The sequence below is a fragment of the Pituophis catenifer genome, unplaced genomic scaffold, assembly GCF_029215685.1.
Source record: "Pituophis catenifer annectens isolate HBS135680 unplaced genomic scaffold, rPitCat1.0.hap2 SCAF_2, whole genome shotgun sequence".
Classification (NCBI taxonomy): Eukaryota; Metazoa; Chordata; class Lepidosauria; order Squamata; family Colubridae; genus Pituophis; species Pituophis catenifer.
Window position 1 is genome coordinate 192,125,754 of NW_027256882.1, and position 17,471 is coordinate 192,143,224.

Sequence of the window (17,471 nt, forward strand, 5' to 3'; positions counted from 1 at the left end):
AGGCATAAACTCTTGTGAGATGTAGCTCACTTCATCATAATTGCAGTTCACTTTTTTTTTTGGTGTGTAGCTCTTTTTTCCATGCAGTTAGTTCATGAAAGCTTTTAATGTGCTGCTTCAAAAAGGAGCCATCAGATTCCTTCTGATCTGCCTTGGTCTGACATCTTCTACAATGAGTAATTAACAAATGATTTTCAAGATCATTAAATGAAACATATCATTCTATTTTTATTCCTTCAAATAAATGTCTCCGCTAAATAAAAAAAAATCCTTCAATGGCACCATCCCATGCTTTATTATGATTAAAGTACCTATTTGTAAGTTAATTTGACATGGCTCACTTGATGTCCCTGCTCATGAGTAATTTACTGTTCCAAGAGGAAGTGGAAATTCTGAGACAGTAGTTCCCTTCCCTGATTTTGTGCCTTGTGTCAAGATTTCCTCAGCTTTCTGCACACTAAAGTGCAAAATATTGCTACATTTTGTTATGCTGAATTACAATTTTAAAATTTTACTATAGAGGAGCAATTAAAATATGTTCCCTCCACCTGCAAAGTAGTTTCTATTTCCTGATTGTGTCAACTCAAATCCAGATACTCCAAAATCTGTCCCCACCTTGCCTTTCAATCCTCTTTCAGCTTAGTTTCCCAGTCCTAATACTGTCTGTTTAGCTAGCAATTATCTTTCTGCACCATTGTCTTGCAAACTGCTCTTTCTTTGTCTTTGGGTGGGTTTTTCTTCCATCTCATATTCTCTATAGTCAATGCAGCCATCTTGAAAGCTCTCCCTTGGTAGCCATTTTTTTTCACTTAGACTAGAGAAGACATGACAGTGTTGCAATATTTGAGGGGCTCCTACAAAAATGAGGGGGTCAAAGTCTATTAGCCAAAGCACCAAAAGGCAAGGCGAGAAACAATGGATGGAAACTAATTAAGGGAAGCAACCTAGAACTAAGGAGAACTTTCCTAACAGTGAGAGCAATCAACTAAAGGAACAACTTGCCTTCAGACATTTTGGGTGTTCCATCACTGGAGGCTTTCAAAGAAACTGGATAATCATTTATTTGAAATGGTATAGGGTCTCCTGGTCGAGCAGGGGATTGGACTGGAAGACCTCCAAGGTCCCTTCCAACTCTTTTATTCTATGTTCTATGGTTGTGTGTGGAATTTTGGAAGCTATATCATTTAGTGACCACAACTGTTAAAATGCCAGTATGTTCTGATTTTCTTACAATATAATTTTTTAATAATAATTCAAGAAATTATAAGCATTGTGCTTTAATATATTCACAAAATACATCTAAAATTTATTTACCTGAATTATTCTGATTAAGTTCTTTAGAAACCTTTTTGCTAATTAATTCTTGTCTCAGTTGTCTAGCAAACCTAGCAGGATTGTCCCATGGGATATAAGACACCTCATCATCACCACCAAGCATCTTGCCAGAACTTTCAAGCCGCCCAGAGTTATCGACTTTTGTCAGCTTCAAACTTTCAAAAGTAAATACTCGAAAGGCTCGTTCTACTTCAGCCCAATTCATATGTTCTACAAGAAAATTAAGCCACAGAAAGAAAAATGTCTGTTTAAATTGCCTGCATCCACTTTTTATTTTGTCAGAAATCTGCTTATCATTCATGGCTGATTCAAATTTATTCCAACCAATGCATTCCCAGAAGCAAAAAAAAAAAAAAAGTATCACATAAAAGAGGAAATTATTCTACTTCCCAGAGCAATTCAATATAACAAAAATTTGGGCTACTTTGGAAACAGTAAGCCAATAAAAGAATAATATTACCATCAGTACAATAGTGCATGAGTTCATGAAGTCTGGCAAGGCGTTTGGTATTGTTTGCAGGTGATGGAAGAGGGAATTTAAGAAGTTCCATCAAAGGCAGCTTTTCCATCATTTCCTCTTCAATCTTTATTGGGTCTAAACCATCTTTTACCTTAAGTGAAGAGAAACATGAAACTTCACTGATTGTGCTACTGAAAGGAGGATTGAGCAACTTTTTATACTGGGGAACATAACAAGTGCTTTTTGCTTTTTTCTCTATCTCTTTGGGGCATTGGAATGACACTACTGCTTCCAGGGAAGGGGTTAAGGCAATACAGATGCATTATGCCTAGCAAAAGCTTCACATACTCATTTTGCTTCTTAGTTTTTTTGAAAGGCAAGACCAGACTTAAATGTGATGTCCTAAAATATACAATTCTATAAACATACACTTCGGAAAATGAAAATGTAAAAACGTGAACTCTAGCTCTACATATTTAAATAACACAGGGTTAATATGTATTGCATATGCTAGTGATAGCTTCTTGATTGATTGTGTTGGATAACATTTTGTGCCATTTTATAAGTCCTACTATAGGATTGCCTATTGATGTTTCATAAGCAGTGAAATCACAATCCACTAATTTCTAGGCTTTTTTTTTTCTGGCAGCCAGCAAACACTCTGCTGCCCATTGGGAGACTAAGGAGGCTAAGATAGATCTATTTCGGATAGATCTATCCAAAATAGGATTTATATATATATATATACACACACACATACATACATACATACATACATACATACATACATACATATATATATAAAGAAATGACTTCCAACCTTCATGACAAGTATAGACAAATTTAGTAACTTTTCACCTCTTATAAGGTTACTTTTCATCCCATATCCTATCCCATATTGATAAGCAAATCCATAAAACATCAATGTTTGAATCTTGGTGTCTATAAAGGTTGCCAGAACTTTAAAAAAAGTTTTATTTTAATCTTGAACAAATAAATCAACTTTATATTCCTTCCTTGTACTTTTAACAGTTTTAATCTTTAATTTAATCAGATATTATCATAGGATCTAATTTCTCTTCAATTCGTCTTCATCCCATTGCATAGATTTCTTCAAGGTTTTAATAAGTCTTTTTTGTGGATCCAATAAGAAAATATTTTCCAGGTCATTCTCTTAGCTTATCATTTGTTTTTCATATTTAATTTTTAAAATGTCAGCCAGTTTCTTTTGCATATCCAGTAAAGAGTTCTTTTTCAAATCATTCTCTTGGCCTGTCATTTGTAGTTCCACATTCAGTCATCTTGTCAAATCTGTTCCACACCTGTCATTCTTTCATGCCGTTGGAATCAGACCCAGCTACAACACAGGCTGCTTCAGGCACTCATTTGGTCCTCCCCAGCAATTCCTCCTGGGATCTCTCCACCCCACTAAAGTGTGCAACTTGCAATCAAGTAGCAAGATGTTGAACTGACTAAAGATTGGCAGACTTGCATACATTTAGCAGGAAGGGAATTTAAATCACACAGTAAATTTTCCCTTAATAGAAGCAAATGGAGCATCTGAATTCTGCCAGCTTATCTACAAATAGTTCCTGTTTTTGTGTTTTGCCTTTTTCTCTGCTATCTCCTGCGGCCTTGCTGTTGAGACTTGTAGCAACAAATCCTCCAAATAGTTAGTACTGTATTTTCCTAAGAACTGTGTCTGTTTCCTGAAGGGATGCTAAGAAAGTCAGGATGCAAAACATTTCTCCATTAATATTTTTTGGAAATATTCTATTCATAGAAGCAGACATCATTACTGACATCATTGAAATTGCAATTACTAATTTCTAGTGTCGGGGTTTCAAGTAACACCCCCAACCAAATAAGATTCTGAGGCAGGCATTTCCTCAAAGTTCCATTTCATTAGAGATGCCATATTGGCACATCTGGGAAAACCCAAATCTGAAGTCTCCCGGGTTTTCCCCACCCAAGGGAAAGTCTAAGACCTTTCCCCTGCACCCACATGTCCATCACATGGTCCAATCAGGTCACCATCCTAACTGGAGTAGTTTCCCAGCCATGCCTCTCCAGATGCAGGTTGAATGTCCTTGACTCCCAGTGAAAAAATGTTGTTGTTATGGCTATACAGCTTACCCCGTCACCATTCAATCCCCCCTCCCAGTTCCCACAGCATGCCCATCCTCAAAGTGTGGCAGCCCTGAAGATCCAAAGGAAAAAATGGCCTCTAGGGCTGGCATCTAGCTCCATTCCTCAAGGAATCCTTTAATTTTCAAATAACATTTTGTGCCATTTTATAAGTGGCGGTATTAAACAACATTAAGAACAGGCTTGTATTTTTCCCTTTATGTTTGAAATCTTTAGTAGCCAGTTTCTAAAATCATAAAGAGACTTGTCTTTTTATGATATACAATAACCAAGGTAGCCTAAAAAATCTGTTTCCCATAAGAAGCTATTTATTTCGTATAGTCCATCCCAAAATTTTATGGTAAAAATTAATATTCCAAATTTATCTGGACCCTTAATCCGTTTCTAACTTTCTTAGATGAAAATCTTATTTAGCTTGTTGTTTATCAAATTCTTTATGTTCTTAGGCTTACAGCTAGTTTTTCTTCTGTTCAGAGTTGAAGATAAACTTACTGTTGACTTTTCCAACTTGTTATTCTGAAAGTCTCTCACAACTTTACGATAGGGAATTTCCAAAAGAGATTAGACAGTGATTTTAGTGAACTTTGGGTCCTTTAAGAAGCTCCGCTATGATTGCAAGCAAAATGACTAACTCCCTCATCACATGGAGAAAACTGCTTTCATGTGGTTGGCTCGTGAGAAGCAGTCATCCAGACAACATATGTATCATCTCCCATCCTGTCTTTGTCTACTTACTGGTCCTCAGTTTGAATCATGGTAGTAAATTCCACTCAGGGAGTGGAATTCCACTCAGGGAGACATCTCAAGTCTGCCATACCTCTGCACAAAGTCCCATGCATATATTTGTTTAAACTAGGTCATCATTTACTGTTAGTATCAATTAACATTTCTGCTAAAATATTGTGTCTTGAACCTGGATCTTTAAAAAATATATACTTAAATTTTACCCTTAAAATCAATACATATTTATACACTAAGTATCTTTTTAAAAAAATTTCTTGGTTGATCTTCATGATTTTTAGTTTTTGTCTTGATTTTCAAGATAAAGTAGAAAAACAAAGTAAAAAATTGTTCTTAAAAGCAACTTATGAGATATTTTAGTATTTTACATTGGGGAATCTAATCACATGGAATAATTTTATTATTAGTTTTATATGAACATAGATTTTGCCTTTGCAGAGAACTCTAGGTACTTACAGTTTATGCATTCTTTTGGAATTTGGCATATTTATAATGAAGTATTCTTTCTTTCATTTCTCTATTTTTGTATTATTCATGGGAAAAAACTGATAAATGTTATATTATACCTTTAGGTAGTGTAGCTTCCGAGACAAATTATCATGATAGTTTAATATTAGAGGCCCTCTGGGAGCCGTAACTTTTTCATCATTTTCAGAATAAAAGGAATTATAAAGCTCCTGTCAAAGGAAAGGAAGCATGCGTTTAAAAACTTGTTTATAATTTTTATAGAAGTATTAAATTTTTATAAAAGTATTAAATCATACCATTTTTTCATTCTCAGGAAGGGCAAGTGAAGGTAGAATTGAAACAATATGACTGGCAATGGTATGATCCAATCCATCTTCACGTGGCAGTGGAATCACTAGACTTGGTGGTGTAAGATTTTCTTCTGATGCAACAACCTAGCACAAATAAATATTTTATGTCATTATTCCAATGATCTGGGATAAAAACATGTTGAAGGAATTATTAAAAATATTACAGTTACAGAATTTGTACCATCAATACAGGTATTCCTCAACCAAGAGGTGCTTTTTCAAGAGGCAAATAGATTGTCCCCTCCCTCTGCATTGTAGTTTTAACACTTAACCCTTCATTGTCTGTTCTCCATCTCACTGCTCTTGTTTTTCCCCCTTTGTTTTAAAACTTCTTTTCTAGGAAATTAGAAACTGTAAAGCACAAACTGTGACTTATTATCCTGTTTTAAATTAAAGAGGTCTTAAGAAGGTGACCTGTTCCATTATTAGGCCTCACATGGCCTTCCCCACCCTAAGATACCTCATGTGCATTTAACAACCTGCGCATTTGATTAGCAAATGCATGGGTGATAGCTGGGAGTGATCATGTTCAAGTTATGAGATTCATTCCTATGAATCCTCAGGTTACGAATGTAATTGGAAGGCTCCATTACATTCGTAACTCAAGGACTACTTGTATAGCTTATGTTTGCTTACCTGCTGCAACATACACTCCAGTAATAAAGCAACAGAAACCACCTCATCAGGGACACAACTCAGGAGATCGTTGTAGTACCTCATGTCTACATCTGTAATAATAAAATTATTTTAATAAAAATAAAATTTAAAAATGTGTTAAAACATTTAGGTATACAGAGCTACCAGTAAATACAATCTGAATATATTATACACTATGAATATTCCTACTTCTCAAAATAAGCAAGTGATTCCCTTTGCAATAGGTCCTTTTGTTTGAGGCCAAAGCAAGCAAGCTCTGTTTGAGTAACTGAAAGGTTTTTCTCTCAATCTACAGACAATAATTTTTTAAACAACTATATTAAACAACCTTAACAAAAGGAAGAAAATCTTCCTGAAGGTGTGCAAGGCATCAAATCAAGACTTTGATTCACAATGGTGAGCCTTATGATGGAAAACCAGCAGTACAAACTCTTGAAAGATTATGATATGTTTAGTCTGTGATTGTCTGAAACCTCTTTGACGTTCTTAATTTAAACATCATCTGGTTTGAGGATACTTTCAGTTGATATAACTGGCAACCCTGCTCATACTTTGCTTGATCCTTAAAATGTAAAGAGTTGGTCTACTGACTCAATTGCCCTACATGATCTCTCCTGTTTCTTCAAGTCATACTGCCTCTTGCTTTTTCTAAGAGGATGAGAAACCAACAAGCAATACTAGCAAATATTCAGAAAACGTGCCATCCATTCCCTGTTGATCATTGCTGCAATGAAAATTTACTTCACTGAAACCATCATATCCATGCCCTGTTATCAAAGTGGTAAAAGACTTTTGGCAAAAAGCATAGGGAATGGCATTGAAGGACAGGAAGAAAAACTGCTATCATAGCAATGGCCATGATTTGAGCAGTTCCAAGGAAATAGAGAAAATACCTCAGACAGGCCTCTCCCTAAGTCATACAAAAATAAACTGAGGGAGGCAGAAAGCACATTCAAACTTGCAAGATTCTATTAGAATAAAAGCAATATTGATCTATGTTGTACTGGTTTCTTTATTTTATAGGGCTGACACTATATAACTAATATAATTGTTATTCAGAATCACTTCCCATGAGATGGACAGCTATATAAATTTGATTAATAAACAAATAAATAAATAGGACAAAAATCATGGATGTCAGTTGTGATTAATTTGCAGGAAAACTTGTGAACAAAATAATTCACATTTATTCCAGTTTAAATGCCATAATTTATCAAAATCAGTGCCTCTTTCTTTAACTTTTTTTTGAGATCTACAAAGTTCTTGAAGAGCTGAGACATACCATGTCTACTTGATCCTTTCCTATCAATTGGATGATTGGAATGATTAAGTTTCAGCAACTTTATAAAGGATCCTGCTTTTTCCAAAAGTACATATGAATTTTATTCTAAATAATTATATATACTACTACTTTTCAAAATTTGAGGGCTGTTCATAATTGAACAATGAGAAAACAATCCCTAGTATGGCACTTCAGGGTTGTTGTTTTTTCCATACAGAGACTTCTATAATGCCAAACTCATTATGAGAATTATTCAGCTCAACTGGGCATTTTAAATTTAATCGTTTCATCTTAAATTCAATGAGTGCCACAGTTGCTGTTTATCTGCCAATGTTTATCTTATTATTAGGGATTGTTTTCTCATTCTTTGATTATGAACAGCCTTCATTTTTTAAAAAAAAAATTAACTTTAACTTCCTAACTGCAGGGTCAATTTGGTGCAATGGTTAATACTTAAAAGCCAATAGTTACTTTCTCTCAGAGCTAGATTAGGAAATAAAAAAAGAATTCTACCAGGTACTAGCAAAGCATTTCCAAAAAATGTTGCCAAAAACCCTGAATGGACCTGTTGAATCTGTCTATGTAGTCATTAGGAGTCAAGACTGATTTACAGGAGAATAACAACAATCTTATTATAACTTATTATTATAATGGGTACTCACTCTGGCTTGGAATAGCCTGGAAATATCGTATACAGTACCCAACAACACACTTAATCATGTTGGTTATCTAATTTGCAAGCTGTATGTTCTAGTCATCCACAGAAGGATTTCACAGAGCTCTAGGAGTATGGGTTTGCTACTTAACCATTTTGTGGTTAAGTAGGAAATGTAAGTAGTCAGTGCCTATTAAAGAACAGCAATTTCATTCTTCATGGGACTCAGATTTATCATCTACTTTCTGGAGTATGTCAGTAATCTTCATAAAGTGTACTTTATGCTTATAAAGCTAGAGAAAATACTTTCAGCAGTTAATGATCAATGGCAACAGGGACAGAAAATTCTGAGGTTATCTGTCATGTTAATACGTATGTACAACTATATAGAGAACCCAGGAATGAAAAGATCATCAGAAATATTCCCATGGATATCAGCAAAGATTTGTACAATGTTATTGTATACTTTCCTAAATCAGTGAAAAGGAATTGTTCTGATAATTTTTGCACAATAACTCAAGTTACTTTACATGTACCTGCAGTTAAAACTGGGAGTGGCACAGGCTCATCTACAGCCAGTTTTTTTTTTGTAGGAGTAACTGGAACAGTCATATGTACCTAGTGAAATAAAATGAATTATAATAAAATATCCCATGTTTATGCTTTAACCTTGTTACAGCTGAAATAAAAGAACAAAATTATGTGGGCAAGACCCCAAGTATCGCTCTGGGAACACTGAGGGATGTAAGTGGATTAAAGATCTTTCTTTGAAAGAATGCATGGTATTGGCTTCCTTCAAAGAAGCAACAGAGCATCTGCTCTTGAAGAGGCCATATCTTGATTCAGCTATAATTAACACTCCTCAGGGTTCAAAACTGGGCAAGGTTAGCTCTAGCAAATGACTTTTACCTGGACTAGAAGAGAAGAAATATGCCCACTCTAAATCCTATTAGATCTCTTAACAATTATATGACTGCACTGACCATGGTTTCCTCCTGGATCACCAGTAACAACTGGAAGTAGGATTGCTGTTTTATGATGATTCAACTTCTTCATAACAGAGCAGCTCTAGTCCATAGTTATTGGCTGGGGAAGTGATCCTGTCCATGGCCATACTATAGCTACTGCTATGGCTCACTTTTCCCCCTCCTGCTATTCAACATCTAGGTAAAACTGCTGAGAGAAGCAATCAGTCAGTTCAGGATAATGTATCATCAATATACTTGTGATTCATTGCTCAGTCAGTGTCCCAGCCTGAGAAACCAAAAGCAGACCTTCTTGGTGGTGGCTGTTTGACAGTGGAAAAGCTTACTCCCAGTGCAGATTCCCTTCGCACTGCTGAGCTTCAGAAAGATATTAAAATCCATTTCCCCCGAGATATTTGAGGTCTAGTAGTTGAACTTGGGCTAACTTTTTTTATTGGTTTTAATAGCCTATCCAATTCCTTTATTTAATATAAATTATTTTTTAAAGTAAATTTTAGTTGAATGTTTCTAATGGGGATTGATGGCATTGTTTTTATTTCTTTATATGTTGTCTGTACACTACCTATCATTTTGGGATAGGCTGCTATATTAATTTTGTAATAATAAAATAGATGAATATCTTGCCAGTCTAGCAGGTTATTAGTAATATCCAGTAAATTGAAGGAACAATTCAACAGTAATTACTCCATCACTAGATTTAGCTCTGAACTATGATATAGGTTTTAACAATATCCAAATGATGGGATTTTAAGCAAAATATATTTCCATACCAGATTTTACATAGAATATTACAATATGTTTGGCTATTTACCACAAACCTCTAATTTACTCTTCTTTTCTACCACAGGTACATTAATAAATCTAGTTGATTTCAAGTAATTCTGGTGTTGTCTTTTCCAATCCAGGCAGTCATACATTAAACATGCAACATTTTCAAAGATGTCTGTTCCAGTTTCAAGCTATGTAATAGAAGACAAAGAAAATGTAGAGTTTACAATAGTTATTTGCTTATTCATTTTATATCCCAGTTTTTTATTGTTCTACTCAAGTGAATACTTAAGTATAAGCAACAGGCAAATGGAGTAAAATTTTTAGCAACAATATGCATCCAATTTAACAATATAATGAAATATGGTTTTTGTGCTGTTCAGATTGAATGGTTTAAATTATTAATATTCCTTTTTTATTTTGGAAGAATTACAATACACAGCTGTCTCTTTAATCTATTATAATTCAAGAATCGAATCTTCTCAGATCATTGCTAAAAATAATTTTTTCCCACAACATCCATTGTAGAGAATTTTCTCATGGGGAATTATTTTGATTTGTAAAGGAAATATGCACATGGTCTTACAGGAGAACAAACAGGATCACAAATATTCTTAGGCAATTAGTTTCTTCCTTCTGGATTGCCCATCTGTACTATTTACATTTCTAAATCTGGTTATACATGCTTGTTTCAGCTGTGTCCAGAAAACTTTGGAACATTTTCAAACATTTTATTTCACTTTGATGGATTAAATACTGTAATCCATCTTTATCATAATTTGCATTATTTTCTCCTATTATGTCAAACAATTTTTTGATAATAAACTTTATCAAGAGGTATATGAGAACACAGGAAAAACAATAAGGTCAATAGTCATGGCCAGAAATTATTCAATGGTATGAACATCAGTGGAGTGGGCAAAGTTTGAGAAATTAACCTTAAGAATACCCCTCTTCCATTAGAGAAAACAAATCAGAAGCAGCAAAATTCCAAAACTCTATTTCACCTAACCCATTATCTACTACAGTGACAGGCACATTTCCCCTTAAAAAGCTTACTCACCAGGAAATATGGCCATTGCCAGTAAGCAAAGAAACTTTAAGTTGCTAGGATGATGGACCTGAATTACAGACAAACATTGAAACACTTTATGTCCCTAAACCCAACTAAATTCCCTTGTGTATAAGAACAGGCTACTAACCACCAAGTCATTGTTGCTCCAGTCCACAGGAAAGGAAGACTCCTGGACTTTGTGATGCAGTCTAGCTATCTGAAAAATATTTGATCCTGGTTTTCCATTGTTCAGGATTGGCTCCACATATTTCCAGAATGTTTCTAGGTCTTTATCTGCTTTTTGCTTCTTTTTGTTTTCAGATTCTACAATTTGAATTGCATCAGAAATAGATTAATGTGCTATATTTGTATGACCATGGCTAAAATGAAATATACTTTGGTAAAAAAGAAAATGAGGATTTATTCACTCCTGCTACTAATTTAAGATTCATCTCCTATTAACATTAAACTCAGTTTTTTAAAAAATTGTCTTAAACCATTTAATTATAATAGAAAGATGATATAAAGAAAGATGAACCACTAGAATGCACTCACCTGGAGTACTGCAGTACTTTTTTTTTTTTTAGTGGCACATAAACTTTCAAAATGTATGCATGGAAACCCAGCTATATTCCATCCAATGAATCAATAGAACATAAGTGTCATCCTGTATTTCACCTCACTACTAACGCTACTGACTACAATGCATACTGTGAAAATTATTTTAAGAAGAGAAAGAAAAATGTAACTGAGATGCTGGCAAAAGAAAGAAAAAGCCACAAAGTTTTGGGGGGGGGACCCCTAATGTTTTGAGATGCCAGGGATTAGCCAGTGTCCCTAAAGAACCTTCATATGTATTAAGAACATCTTGATATCTTATCTACTGTGTGTCAGACTTTCTGGGTGATTCCTGTATTTCTTATGTGCCAGCCTGGCTGGGTGGAATGTAAAAAAAGGTATAAATATAAGAATCTCTGTGTGTTCAGGGCTTCCTCTCTGTTAGAGGGGCCCATCTTTGTTCAGCTGAATAAATACGTAATCTAAAAGGCAATCTCTGGTTCTTTTGTGTATTTTTACCAAGCCATATCTCAAATTCAACAGTATCTCATGATTATGATCTATGACTTATCACTTTGTTGTTTGTATGTATACAGAGAGCTTATGCACCAGAGACAAATTCCTTGTGTGTCCAATCACACTTGGCCAATAAAGAATATTCCAATTAAAGAACATCACCAACACTTTGAATTGAGTCTGGGGAAAAAAACTGGTAAAAAGTGTAAATCATTCAGGAGACTTTACTTGAATCACTTGACTATATTTCTGTTATTTTATCAATGGATGAGGAGTTAGTATGATCCTTCACTATTTTTTAAGACATGACTAATGCCTATTCTTTGCTCTCTTTAGGACATGCTTCTATCACTAAATTCTATTTATTTGTCATTCCCAAGAAAACAGACCCCAAAAATAAGATAAAGATTTAAATCTATAGAAAGATCAATAATAAGTACATATCTTTTAAAAATTATAAATACTTTACTTCAAAAATATAAATGTTTGTAATAATTAGTAGCCTACCTTCTGATGCAAGAGATGGTTCTTCCTGCAAAGTAGTTGTTTCTAAATAGGTCTGGAGTGGCTCATAATTGTCGGAAGAAATCTGAATGATGCTTCCAATATTGATGCCCAGATCAGACAGTATAGGTAAAAGTTGAGGATTGTAAAAACCAGTAATTATGAAATAATACTGAGCGCCATCATCTGGTTCATCATCTGTTTGAAACATCACATAGGACCCCATGCTTTAATTAAGATATATGGTTGGGATAATATCTGAATTGGCATCTTCAGTTGATGGTCAGGTACATGTGTGTACATGTATACATACAAACACATACATGTACATATACAAACAGTATATATTCATATAGTGCATACATTTATTTTTTTATATGATCATCCATCATATGTATGAGCCTTGGTGGTACAGCAGACTAAAGTGCTGTTAAATAGCACCAGCTGCCTGCAATTACTGCAACTTCAAATCTCACCAGGCTCAAGGTTGACTCAGCCTTCCATCCTTTCGAGGTAGGTAAAATGAGGACCCGGATTGTGGGGGCAATAAGCTGACTTTGTATTAAAAAGAACACCGCTTGGGGGGGGGCGCGAAAGCCCTACTAAGCAGATATATACAAACGTATGAAGGCTATTGCTTATCGCATTGTAAGCTGCCCTGAGTCTCCGGAGAAGGGTGGCATATAAATCGAACCAATAAATAAGTAAATAAGTAAATAAGTAAATAAGTAAGTAAGTAAGTAAGTAAGTAAGTAAGTAAGTAAGTAAGTAAGTAAGTAAATAAATAAATAAATAAATAAATAAATAAATAAATAAATAAATAAATAAATAAATAAATAAATAAGACTTGGGGCAGCTACCAATTTAAAACACACAAAATCCAAATAAAAGAAATAATCAAAATTGTAAATAACATATAGAGAGTAAAATAGCAACTCACAACATCCTCCACTCAATAAAACTAGGAAATGGGCTCACCATACTATCAGGCCCCAGGATTGATGGTAAAACCAGGTTTTTAATGCCATGCAAAAGGCCAGCAAGCAGGGGCAAGTCTGAACTCTGAGAAGAGGACATTCAGGAGGCTTGCTGCCACTAATTGTATGTCACAAAAGAATGGCTAGATTTTTATTACAAATCATAAGAAGGTTAGAAGATAGCATTTCATACCTGTACAATTGTTTCATTTACATTCATTCACATTTTTCTTTCATTTATAATAAATACCAGATATTACCTGGTAACATATTCAACTGAAATGACTGATATTATTGTTCAATAATCATATAAAAAATTTTATCACTCTAGTTGCTATATGGTTAGGGCACTTCTCATTAACTCTCAAAAATAGAAACAGCCATGGTTAAAAACTGAAAAGAAAGTAGAATGGAGACTTAAGTTCAATAAACTAATTTAAGAATTCATAACTCAAATTACTGAGACAGTAGAACAGCTTGCTGGGAATTTTTATTACAATGCAATGCTTGGTGTCCTCCAAAATGTGGCACAAAAAGCTATGGCTATGTCTTTGTTGGCTTGCAAACATATTTACATTATACCCAGTGGAAGGTAATATAAAGAAGTTTTATTTGGATATGGATGTAACAGCTCAGTAAAGACATGAAATCATTTTTGGTTTATACATATTACTCAAAACCAAATCACACTGACTTCAGTGGGGCTAACTTCAAATTAAGGAGTGAATAAAATTGCAAGCTTAGGATATTTTTCAATTCACTGAATATTCACATATTCAGAAATTTCATGATCGAGAGCTGTATCTACCATGAACGTACTTCTTGGACTTTATAAAATAATCTTAAAATGTCACCTTTGAGCATATGCTGTCATTTACTGATTTAGCTGAAACATCAACAGCACAACCAGCTATTTATGAGAGAAAAAGTTATATAATATTTGCAAGCTTTGCTGGGATCTCTGTATCTTAGATAAGATAGAAAAGATTTTACCAAGTGGAACTCAGTTGTTCTACCTGATAATTGCCCAATTTGCACATTTGGAGATTTTTTCACTCAGTGTAAAAATGCAAACGAGTATAAACATGGTTATTTACTAATCACCTTTCCTTCCACACACAAAGACCTTTTTTCTCTCAACTTTAAACACCTTGCCTAATGGACAATTCAAAGTAACTTAAACACTTGCAACTATTTTAAGACTTGTGAGTTTTGTATAATATATGAAACAATCTGAAAGAAGCCTGGAATGTAAAGATTTGCTTTTAGGAGGGGATACAATAATGCACTTTTTACCTACCAATGAATTTATCAAGTTCATCTTCTTCCCCACGTCTTTTAAGTTTGGTATCCTTTTTAACAATCGTTGCTGATATATTTGGTGAATCAGTTGACCGTTTTCCTTTGCCTCCTTTTCCAGCCTTGGCACTGGCAGGCTTCTCTTTCTCCTTCTCCTTCTTAGCTTTTCCTTTTCCTTTTCCCTTCTCTTCTTTCTCCTTGTCTCGCTCTTCTAGTGCCTGTTAAATTAGAGAAATTGCATCACTATGCTCTTGTAAATGTTAATAAGTTGTTATAAAAATTTAATCCATGTATCAGCATTTTTTTAAAAAAGAATCAAAGCCATATCTCAATTACAGCCCTTTCTTACAGTCACAGAGAGACAAATTACTATATGGAATCATAGAGGATGCTTATACCGAAAAAGTAATTTTACCATCTGTATCTCAAAAGAAATGAAAAATTAAAACCATTATGAAGAAAATGAGTAATGTTTGAGATCTTGCTCACTGTCACTGAGAATATTCTTCCTACAGAATACTGAAATATACTTTCCTTGGCAGTTGACTCATTTGTTGGAATGCTATGGAAAATGTTTACTATTGAATACACACACACACACACACACACACACACACACACACACACACTTGGAAACCACTATGTGTTTCTTTTTCTCTTAATATTCATTTCACAAGTTTCACAAATTTAACAGTTCTCCACCCGCTCTGACAAATTTAAATATTTTTTACTTTTCATTCCCATAATAAATATTAGCTCAAATATTAAATATCACTTGAGCATAACTCCAACTAGTATATAATATCAATTTTATTATTAAGATGCCTATGTAGGTTTTATTTCTAACACATTTTATTGCAAAATTGAAAAAGGACCAATTGTTGCAGAAAAAAACCAAAGATATATTTAAAAATATACTTTAAATGCACACATACTTTAAAAGTACATGCATACACCAAAAATAATTTCCAGTTCTCTATTTCTTCAGATAAGAAGATACCATGGCACTGGAAGGAAGTCACAAGTTCATTTAGTTCAGTATTTCATGATCTGATATATTCAGATGTGTTGGTGATAGTTTGTTCTCTGAGCTTGGTGTTTAGCTTCTGAACATTTTGTATCAAGCTAGGTGACATCCTCAGCAGGATTTCAGTTGAAATGTCTTGTTTCAGTTCTACACCGCTTTTATTGGCCTTATGTGCTCATGTGGTTGGTGAGTCGTGTGACTGGCTGATTATGCCATGTGACCTGTCGTGTGACCAGTTGGTCGTTATGTGTGAAGATCATCAAGTGAAGAGGTGGTTGGTGCCTTCGTTGGCTGGCTGCTTGATTGATACGGCTGCTTATGGGTTCGTAGTATCCTCCAAATCGACATGTTTGTTGATAGATCCATTGGTTGAAATATCAGGCTTCAATGAATTCACGTGCATGGCGTGTGGTGGCATGGCCAATGATTTTTGTTCCATCCCAGTTGAGCTAGTGCTGCTCGGTGTAAATATGGGTCAAGATCAGGGATTTGTGGTTATGTCAGTTGAGTCGGTGTTCATAGATTCTTATTTTCAGTTGTCATCCTTTTTGCCCAGCATAGAATTGGATACAATTGTTGCACTTCTCCTCCTGTATTTTGTCCTTAGTTTTAGAAAGTTCTTGTCAGTGAATTGATGTAGGTTTGTGAGCCACCATTTCCACTTTTGCCATCATTGAATGCTCCAAGCTGGAAGAAGCACACCACCTACTCAGTAACATATTCACAGGCATCAAAGCCACACACAAAGAAGAAAAGGATCAACAACTTTCATTCCTTGATGCTGACATAAGAAGACAGGACAGTGGTGAACTAGAAACCTGCATTTGCCGAAAATCAACTCACACAGATCAAATTCTCAACTTTGCCAGCAGCCACCTCCCACCGCACAAAAGAAGAGCTGCATTCATAATCTCTTCAAAAGAGCCAGGACACACTACTGCACCGAGACACTAAAAAAAGCAGAAGAAAAACACCTTTTCGAAGTCTTTCTCCACAACGGCTACCCAAGAAACTTCATACTCGGATGCACATCACCCAAACCCCACCGCACCATAAAGCCAACCACAACATAGAAACAAAATTACCAAATGTCAGAGGAGAATCAGAAATGATGGCCAGAATTCTACAACCACTGGGAATAATGGTGGCTCACAAACCCACCTCAATGCTCTAATTGATACAAGGAGCTGTATCAATCCAACGACCAACCAATGACGGTATCAACCACCTCTTCACTTGGTGGCCTTCACATATAATGACCAGCCAGTCACACAACAGGTCATATGGCATGACTACATGATCACATGAGATCAATAAAAGTGGTGAAGAACTGAAACAAGACACTTCAAGTGAAATCTCACTGAGGAAGTTACCTAGCTTGGTGCTGAAACATTTGGAAGCTAAACAGCAAGCTCAGAGAACAAACCACCCAACAATAACTACCACCCAAGTTACAATTATTTTCCATCAGTTCTAATATGCAGATGTGTTTGCTACCAGATTGCTCTGATGTTTTGCTATCAGAAATAAATTGGCTTTGCGCACACCACTGCTGCCAAATCCTGTCGTTTATTGATCTTGGCGATTTATTTGAGTTTTTTAAAAGGCTCTGTGACCAACTCATTGTAACTTTTAATCAATTCAAAGAATTAATATATATCATACAAGCAGGAAATTTCCAGCAAT

General features: G+C 34.9%; 1 protein-coding gene across 1 annotated transcript in view; it reads right to left on the reverse strand.

Annotated features, from left to right (window-relative positions):
• Positions 1–17,471, reverse strand: part of SPAG17 (sperm associated antigen 17) — a 98,960-nt gene that overhangs the window by 68,100 nt on the left and 13,389 nt on the right. Inside the window, exons 5-14 of the mRNA XM_070935327.1 lie at positions 14,760–14,976; positions 12,486–12,680; positions 11,053–11,228; positions 9,901–10,041; positions 8,633–8,714; positions 6,139–6,230; positions 5,449–5,586; positions 5,251–5,361; positions 1,796–1,946; positions 1,315–1,545 (exon numbers count right to left, since the gene is read on the reverse strand). Coding sequence (XP_070791428.1) covers positions 1,315–1,545; positions 1,796–1,946; positions 5,251–5,361; positions 5,449–5,586; positions 6,139–6,230; positions 8,633–8,714; positions 9,901–10,041; positions 11,053–11,228; positions 12,486–12,680; positions 14,760–14,976 — 1,534 coding nt within the window. The remainder of the gene's footprint in view (positions 1–1,314; positions 1,546–1,795; positions 1,947–5,250; positions 5,362–5,448; positions 5,587–6,138; positions 6,231–8,632; positions 8,715–9,900; positions 10,042–11,052; positions 11,229–12,485; positions 12,681–14,759; positions 14,977–17,471) is intronic.